The sequence below is a fragment of the Panthera onca genome, chromosome C1 (genome assembly GCF_046562875.1).
Source record: "Panthera onca isolate mPanOnc1 chromosome C1, mPanOnc1 haplotype 2, whole genome shotgun sequence".
Taxonomy (NCBI): domain Eukaryota; kingdom Metazoa; phylum Chordata; class Mammalia; order Carnivora; family Felidae; genus Panthera; species Panthera onca.
The window spans coordinates 192,521,052-192,529,711 of record NC_138346.1 but is presented as its reverse complement, the minus strand read 5'-3'; the positions used below and the strand labels follow the sequence as shown (position 1 = coordinate 192,529,711).

Here is an 8,660-nt window from a genome sequence, read left to right as displayed (position 1 = left end):
GGGATGGTACCTGGCTCCTATCATCCACATTAAAGTCAGACAATGAAGTCACCATGCAATCTGGACACTCTTTGGGCAGGGCAGAAGTCCTCTTCAGAGCCTAGGATGATCCCACCGGCTTTAAAAACCCCTTCTCCACCATGAGAATTTTGAGGTCAAATTCTAAACGTGGATGCAGTAGAGACAGGAAAGAAAGAATCCTAAATTCTTCATTTCATCCCAACAGATTGTCTCACTGACAGGGAAGGGGTTCTGACCCCCGAGAGTCTATTTCCCCAACTAAAGGAAACAGAAAAGAGCTCCCATCTAATATCTCAACCCCTATGCTATGGCATGCTTAAGGAGGGATCACTGGAAGCATTCCTGCTATGAGTCTGCTTAGTTTAGAAGTTAAATAGGAGTCCAGTAAAAATACCAACAGACTTCTTTCTTTATTGGGGGTGAGCCGGTGCAGTGGGATTAGCTAGTTGAAAAATTCCAGGGAAAACAGGCATAATGAACGGGGGTGGGAGTACAGGAAGGTGGTGGAAACCCATAAGACACTAAGACTTTGAAAACAACCTAAATGTCCATTGGTAAGGGGCTACTTAAATAAACCATGGTATACCCAAACAACAGAAAAATATGCAACTATTCTAGAAAAAATTAAGGAAGCTCTTTATGTATTCACATAGAATGACCTTCGAGATACAGTAATTGGGGGAGGGGGGAGAGGTGCAAAGCTGAGTACACAGTATACTACAGTTTGTACAAAATTTGGGAGAAAACAAAAAAACCCATTTGCTCATTATATTAGTTATCTATTGCTATGCAACAGATTACCCCAAAACTTAATGGTTTAAAACGAACGTTTATTATGTTTCCATGGGTCAGGAATCCGGCCACAGCTCAGCTGGTTGCCTTTGTCTTAGGTCCTCATGAAGTTGTAGTCTAGCTGTTAGCTGGGGCTGTGGTCTCACCAGAAGGCTTAAGTCACAGGGGCGCAGGGGTTCTGCTTCCAAGCTCAGTCACGCGATTGCTGGCAGGCATCGGTCTCTCACACAAGCTCTCCACAGGGCCGACTTGGAACACTGCAGCTGACTTCTCCCAGCGTGAGGGATCCAAGAGGGAGTGATGGACCAAGATGGAGGCTGCAGTCTTAACAGCTAGTTTCAGAACGAACACCCCACCGCTCCCATAGAATCTAGGGCGTTGCCCCCGCCCCCCAGACCTACAAAATTAGGGTCTAAATTTTAACAAGAGCCCAGTGATTTCTATACACGTTAAAGCTTGAGAAACACTGGTTTAAATCTTTCCCTGGTTGAACCATAAACCTTTCTAGGGATCTCTTTCATCTGTCTCCAGAGCACATCATAAGGCCTGACACCCAAATGTCTTTTAAGTTTTATTTATGATTATTAACGTATGTGATAGATTTTTTAAATTCCTGGGAGAACGTCTACCATATTGTTAAAAACAGTAGACAGTGTGCATTTTCACTTTCTGTAATACTTCAATCTTCTACAATGAGAATGTACAATCTTTATAAGTAGAAATACATGAAGATTTGGAAAAACAAAAGATATAATACATTCCTAAAATTGTATATGAGATGTACACTGGTGTATATTGTGTTGAGCTATTTTTAGAGATACGAAAGTGAAAAGATGGCTAAAAAAGTTTTTTTTGAGTTTATCTAGGGACACCTGGGTGGCTCAGTCAGTTAAGCATCTGACTTCAGCTCAGGTCATGATCTCGTAGTCTGGGAGTTCGAGCCCTACATCGGGCTCTGTGCTGAAAGCTCAGAGCCTGGAGCCTGCTTCAGATTCTGTGTCTCCCTCTCTCTGTGCCTCTCCCCAGCTCATGCTCTTTCTCTCAAAAATAAATAAAAATTTTAAAATTTTAAAAATAATAAAAGTTTATCTAAAAAAATAATAATTAAAAAAATAAAAAGTTTATTTAACAGTATATACCAATGATGCCACATTTGTGGGGTTTTTTTTAATTTGTGGATATGGACACAGAAAGAGCCATATATCAAAATTTCTCTGATGGAGTTTGTGTTTCATACTTTTCTACATTTAAAATTTTTCCTACAATTTTCCTCTGATTTTTTAAAAAGCATATAGAACACTTTTGTAGTAAAAAAAAAAAAAAGTCATCTTCATTTTAAAAATATCTACACTCTTTACTAAGCCTCTCTACATCCAGTGACCCAGATTTTCCCACAGCCTAGGAAGCTGACAGGTCTGGAAGTACCCAACCATTTCACAGATGAGGCACTGGGCTTCAGAAATAACGCTGATGGCCTGATTCTGGGCGCTCTTCTCCCACCGTGCAGCTACTCCAAGATCAGAGGGATGTGGAAAATCAGGTTCCAGCTTTGGTCAGAAAAAAACCCCCATCATTTTAGCAGTCTTACTATGCCCAGTTACTTAACTCTCAGACAGGGAACAGAGGAACACCATCGAAGACAAAGCACTGAGAATGATTCATGCTGCGCCACCTCCCCCTGGTGGCGGACTCCGGAAACTGAATGACGACGAGGAGCTAAAGCAGCTGGACAATGATAGACGCCTCTGACTTATGAGTTTTCAAACTTTACGATGGTGCAAAAGCAATACGTGTCCACCAGAAACCGTACTTCAGATTTTGAATTTGGATCTTTTCTCGGACTGGCAATACGCGGTCCGATCCTCTCTTGTGACACCGGGTGACAGCAGCAAGCCCCAGCTTACGGTCGGCCCCAAGTTCACAAGGGTACACAACTTATACAGCCACTCCGTGCCCATACCACCCTTCTGTTTTGCAATCAATTACACGAGATATTCAACACTTTATGGTACAATAGGCTTGGTATTCAATGATTTTACCCAACTGTAGGCTAATGTGAGTGTTCAGGGCACATTTAAGGCAGGCTAGGCTGAGCTATGACATTTGGTAGGGTAGGTGCATTAAATGCATTTTTGACTCACGATATTTTCAACTTACATGATGACATTATCAAGATGTAACACCATTATAGGTCGAGGAAGATCTGTACTGTCTTCCATCAATATCACCCTTATTTCTTTAAATCATCAAGAAGAATCATCTTGCGTCAGGGAATCGGGTACTGATACAAATACACATAACAGGGCCGGGTGTCAACCAAGCTCAGAGCTTTGGATGATGCTCAGAGGGATGCCACTCTCTCCCCCGTCCTTTCCTTCCCTACCACATCTGTGGCTGTGGCTCCTGCCCCCAGTGTTCTCTTGCACTGCCTTTCCTGCATTCTCTCTGCCTCCATCATCCATTCCCAAGCCTAGAAAAGGGCAAGGGGCGTCCACCTACTTTCAACCATGACAGAGCAGGGGGAGGCCGCAACATTAGAAACATCTAACACAACCCTCCCAAGGGCTACTCCTCCGGCTCCAGGCACTAATCTTTCAAGTATGTTAGGTTACAATACTGACATTTCTTTAGAAATACCAGAATGCACCAGTATCAGCCTTCAACCGTGTCTCACTAGTATGCTGATAAACACACCACTTCCTTACTCTTCCAAGAAGAAGGAAACATTCAGTAGGGTATCTGGAATAGGAAGAGAGAAAAACTGTGGCATATCACCTCTCCAGGGAATGTAAACATCAGATTTATAAAAAATATGGAGGCACTGCAAGGGCATCTCTGTAAGACAGAGAGACACAGAGAAAGAAAGCAGACATGAAGGCATAAATGAAAACCAGTACCTTGTACAAGGGTTTGGTGTTCATCTTCTGAAATCCGGTCCCAGGCCTTGGGCAAAGCTTGGATGTTGGCCAAGTCTCCCCACTGGATGGAGGACAGGAGGCACTTTCTCTTCAGGTAACTTCCGGGAAGTTAAGGACTGCTCAAAAAGACAACGAAATATGCTGAAGGGAAAAATACCCTGGGGGAGCTACGAGAAGCTAGAAGGGTAAGGGGTAGCTCTCTCGCACTCACCTATGTCACACATCTTTGCTGAGCACCTCTTCACTCAGTGCTACAGGGCCAGAGGGATGAAACATCACCCCAACAATCTAGGATCTCACCACGCTGAGCAGAAAAACCAGAAAGTAGAAAGGGAGAATCTCAGGGACACAAAAGAGGAAACTCTGTGGCGGTTCAGAAGTTGAGTGACGAGTCCCTCCCATTTGGAGGGCCTCAGGAAGATTCCAGCTGGCAAGAAAAGCATAAGGTGCAGAAGTGAGGAAGCATGGAATGGTTTCAGGGCCGAGTAAATCCTCCAATCTGGCCGGCTGGAACACGCACAGCAGTCAGAAAGGTGGCCGAGAAGGCAGGCTGAGCCAGAACACAAAGAGCACCGAAGACCCACATGGGGATTCTGGAAGCTGTCGAAAACTCCTCTATAGGCAACAGGCAGAACAAAGATGTCTTCAGGCTACCGTTGAGGTCCCTAGCTGGAGCCGGCTTAGAGGGAAAGAAGGCAGAGACAGAGAAACCTGTCAAGAGGCTGCATAGATCAAGGGGCCTCACGAGAGGCAAGAGACTATGGAAGAGGCAGTGCAGATAGAGAAGAAAAATACAAGAAGCGCCAAGGAAACGGATTCAAAACACCTGACAGGCGGCCGTGTGGACGTTGGGAGAAGAGTACCTGGCACACAGTCAGCGCTCAGTAACACTGGCGGCGGCTACTGCTCCCCCGCCTAGGCTGTCCCACTGCCTCCACAGCTGCCACCGCCACAGCTGCCACCAATGCAGTGAAAAAGGAAAGAGAGAGGGAGAGGGGGAAGGGGCTGCTGGAGTTCCCACACAATGATCACACAGGGTTGATCCTACACCTGGAGGGAAAGGGGACTGAGTGTGGCGGCAGGACCGAGGAGCTTGTGCTCCCAGGAGCGACCCGGCTGGAGGCAGCTGCGGGAAGCTGAACCTCAAGGCTAGAAATGAGAATGAAGGGCGGATTGGGGAGTTACTCAAATGAAGGCAGAAACTGAAGCCAGAGCGGAGATGCGTGATTCAGGCAAGACTTATGAGAGGGGCGCCTAAGTGGCTCAGTCAGTGAAGCGGCCGACTTCGGCTCAGGTCGTGAACTCATGGTTCAGGAGTTCGAGCCCCGCATTGGGCTCTGTGCTGACAGCAAGCAGCCTGGGGCCTCCTTTCGGGTTCTGTGTCTCCCTCTCTCTCTGCCCCTCCCCTGCTCACACTCCGGCTCTCAAAAATAAATAAACATTAGGAAAAAAAAAAAAAGAAAGAATTGAGAGAAAAGGGCCAGAACTCCAATGAATTGGTGGTATTCCTGCAGCTCCCCTGGCTCCACACCACCCCAAGTCTTTCCTCCGAACTCAGCCAGGTGATACTGTGAGAAAACACAGGCTGATTATGTTATCCTTCTTCTCAAAACCTTCTAACAGCTTTCCACCTCACTCTGAGCAAAAGCCAAAATCCTTTCAAAGACCTCCAGGGCCCTATGAGGTCCAGCCCCATCTCTCTGACCGTGTCTCCTGTTAGGCTCCCCGTCCTCATCCGCTCTAGCCCTGCTGGCTTCCGCACTATTTCATGAACATGTCAGGCATGCTCTCCCCCACAGGGCCTTTGCACTTGCGGTTTCTTCTACCTGGGACACGCTTCCCCCAAATATCACATGGCTCTCTCCTTCGCTCTCGTTAGGTCTTTTCTCAAATGCCACTAACCCAGTGAGCCCTCTCCTGCCCACCCTATTTCAAGTCAGGACTCCATGCTCATCCCTCACTTGCCCTGCTTTATTCTTCTCTAAGTTCAGAGATCAAAGAGAACTGACTGACCCATACTACATAGTGGTATAATCTCACGAAAACTGAAAGACTTCCTGAAGCAGCTCTGGACGCTGCCTGAAACATGTGCAAAGGATACGAATTTCGATAATGTCTCTCAATGTCTTGCAACCATTCCAACATGTCAGCCACCGAAGGGCTCACAACCGAAGCCTGGAGGACACCATCCATGCCAATCGTGTCTGCATGCTGCTCATAGGTCTGAAGCACTCGCTCCACGTGGCTGCTGACGGTGTCACGCACCTTGAGGAGGGCGCTTCTGGGGGAAAAGAAGTCTCGTATTAGGCAATATCATGAGAAAGGCCTAAGGCAGGGTTCCTCAACCTCAGCACACTCACATTTTGGCCTGGATGGTTCTTTGTGGTGGGGAGGTTGCCCTGTGTATTTTAGGACGTCGGGCAGCATCTTTGGCCTGTACCCACTAGATGACAGGAGCAAACCATGCCCCCACCCTCCCCGAGCTATGACGATCAGTAATGTCTCCAGGTATTGCCAAATGTCCCAATGGGAAAAATTGCTCCAGAGGCACAGACTACTGTGGATCCTCGGAAAGTTACTTATTCTCAATCACGTATAAAAATGGTCTGTCTTGCTCACTGCACACCCTAAGTACCTAGAACACGGACACTGGTGCACACAATGACAAACACTTGTTCAATGGACGAATGAGCGGAACGGGATCTTATGAGGACTAAGTGCAATAACGCATATAAAATGCCCAGTAGGAAAGTACCCACCTTATGGTAAATATTTTTATCATTCCACTGGTGACTCCAAGGGACCAGCCACCAAGAAGAAGGCTACAACTTCCAAAAGGACAAAGAATTCCCTAACCTAGAACTGGGGCTTTCAAAACGTGTGGCCTTGACTCACAATTAAAAAACAGACTTAGGGGCGCCTGGGTGGCTCAGTCGGTTAAGTGTCCAACTTCAGCTCAGGTCATGAACCATGGGTTCGAGCCCTGCGTCAGGCTCTGTGCTCACACCTCAGAGCCTGGAGCCTGCTTCAGATTCTGTGCCTCCCTCTCCTTCTGCCCCTCACCTGCTTGCTCACTCACTCTTTCTCTCTCTCAAAAATAAATAAAACATTTAAAAATTTTAAAAAAAAGAATGCCAAAAAAAAAAAAATAGACTTAAAGTAACAGCCCAATCCTCACAAATATGTCAAGAACTGACATAAAAGTACCTTAGAATATACCACAACATAATTTAATTGACTGATGGTCTATCTCTTCTAATCAACTAAGAAACTAAGTCTGGTTCATTGCTGTATTCCGAGCACCTTGCACTCGGCATCCCGTAAAGGCTTCATGAATGTATTTTGTACAAATGAATACAAAGAAGGGCCCCATCTTTGACCATTTCCAAGTAGTCTATGGCACAGACTGTATACACTAGAACCTTCTCTTGCTCTAGTCAAGGAATGGCCTACGTGCCCTGCCTCTTGTCTATCCTCAATACTTAGAACTCTTAGAGGGTCTCCCGTTCGGCATACTAAGAGCTTAGAGATGTGCTATGCTTGGCACAGAGACATCAACGTATAGCAGAACAGAGTGGCAGCGGACCACTCTGGCCTTGACATCAGGTAAACTTGAGTTAGATCCCAGCTTTACCATTTACGAGTTGTGTGACCACAGGCAATCTGATGGAGCCTCGGTTTCCTCACCAGCAAAATGGGATGAAGTGAGGTTAAGTTAGAGATCTGAAAAGATTTTATGAGATGATACCAGGGTAAAACCTTTGACTCTTAGCACCTCTGAAGTTTAAAGTACAATTCCTCACTGCTTTTTACAAAAGAACTGTAGAGGGGGGCTAATAAGCTTTCTCTATGGCTTTTCTCTTCTCCTTTTGTAACTTCTCCTAAGGCCACCACTGCCATGCCTTATGGGGCAATGGAAATGCCATAAAATGACTTTCTGACAAGAGGTCCCGTTGCGCAACAAATGGAGCAGAGGGTTGGAAGGAGGGAAAGGTTGAACAGAGGAGGGAAGGATGGGACACCTCCAAATATCATGCTCTCAAGTATGGGAGAAAACTCTCTCCTGACTGATACTGGCTACTTATTAAAGACCAAGTTTTCCCATTTTTCGCCAAGAAGGAGCGGCTTTGAACTCTTACAGCCTCTCCTCTAACTTGTCCAAGACAGTGTCGCCAGCCCACAGCTGCTTGCGCCTCAGCCGCTCCTTTAAGTCTGGGAAGGCCCGAAGTGGTGGCACGTCCTCAAACCGCAGATTCTGGGCCGCCTGCAGCTGCTCTGCCAGGTTGCTGAGGGACAGCAGGAGGGGCTGGCAGTCCCTTAGCGCGCTCTGCCACAGGCCCTGCTGCTCCTCCACCATCGGGAAGCACTGCTTCAGGGCCTCCTGCACCGCAAGCAGAGGTTGGTCTTGGGTCATCTTCTGCCGAGAACAAAAACAGAAAGAAAAGAAAAGAAAAAAACCAACAACAGCATTAGGGCCGCAAGTGGGCGGGGGAAGTACCGGGTCCAGGAGTGATTCTCGTGTTCAAGTGAGGTTCAGCTAAGTCAGGGTCTCCTCGCTGGGGGCTGTCCATCCCTTCCGACAGGAAGTCCTGGCGCGCGGCGCTGTCTTACCTTCAGAGGGGCTCTCGGAGGCCGGGCCCTCGTCTCCCACCTCCGGAAGGGTGTCCGCTCTACCCGTCGGAGGAGCTTTTGTCCGCGGCTAAGGCAGTCTCCGCGGTTTCAGACCGCGGATTCCGCAGGCCGGAGGGCTCTCTCCAAACGCGCGCTTCCCGAGCCAGAATCTTGTCTCCTTTCCTTGAAGCTGCCTTTCCGTAAACCAGCGAGAAAACTGAAAGCTAATACGGTCAAACTTTGAGGACCCGCCAGGGCTGCCCCCAAGCGCCCGCAGTCTCGCTGCGCATGCCCCTGCGAGGCTGCTTAGTCGCGAAC

General features: G+C 47.4%; 1 protein-coding gene across 2 annotated transcripts; it reads right to left on the bottom strand.

Moving 5' to 3' along the window:
* Positions 1 to 406: 406 nt before the first annotated feature.
* Positions 407 to 8,635, bottom strand: AIRIM (AFG2 interacting ribosome maturation factor). 2 transcript variants are annotated; one of them, XM_060625247.3, is made up of 5 exons: positions 8,343 to 8,635; positions 7,871 to 8,148; positions 5,833 to 6,012; positions 3,711 to 3,829; positions 407 to 3,552 (listed from the first exon to the last, which is right to left on the bottom strand). In XM_060625247.3, exons 2-5 carry the CDS (start codon positions 8,143 to 8,145, stop codon positions 3,515 to 3,517), a joined length of 612 nt encoding a protein of 203 aa, XP_060481230.1. In that variant the 5' UTR covers positions 8,146 to 8,148; positions 8,343 to 8,635; the 3' UTR covers positions 407 to 3,514. The 2 variants fall into 2 exon arrangements, with proteins under 2 accessions (XP_060481230.1, XP_078308193.1); XM_078452067.2 differs by having other exon boundaries at positions 407 to 3,829; positions 8,343 to 8,448; positions 8,480 to 8,635.
* Between the last annotated feature and the right edge of the window lie 25 nt (positions 8,636 to 8,660).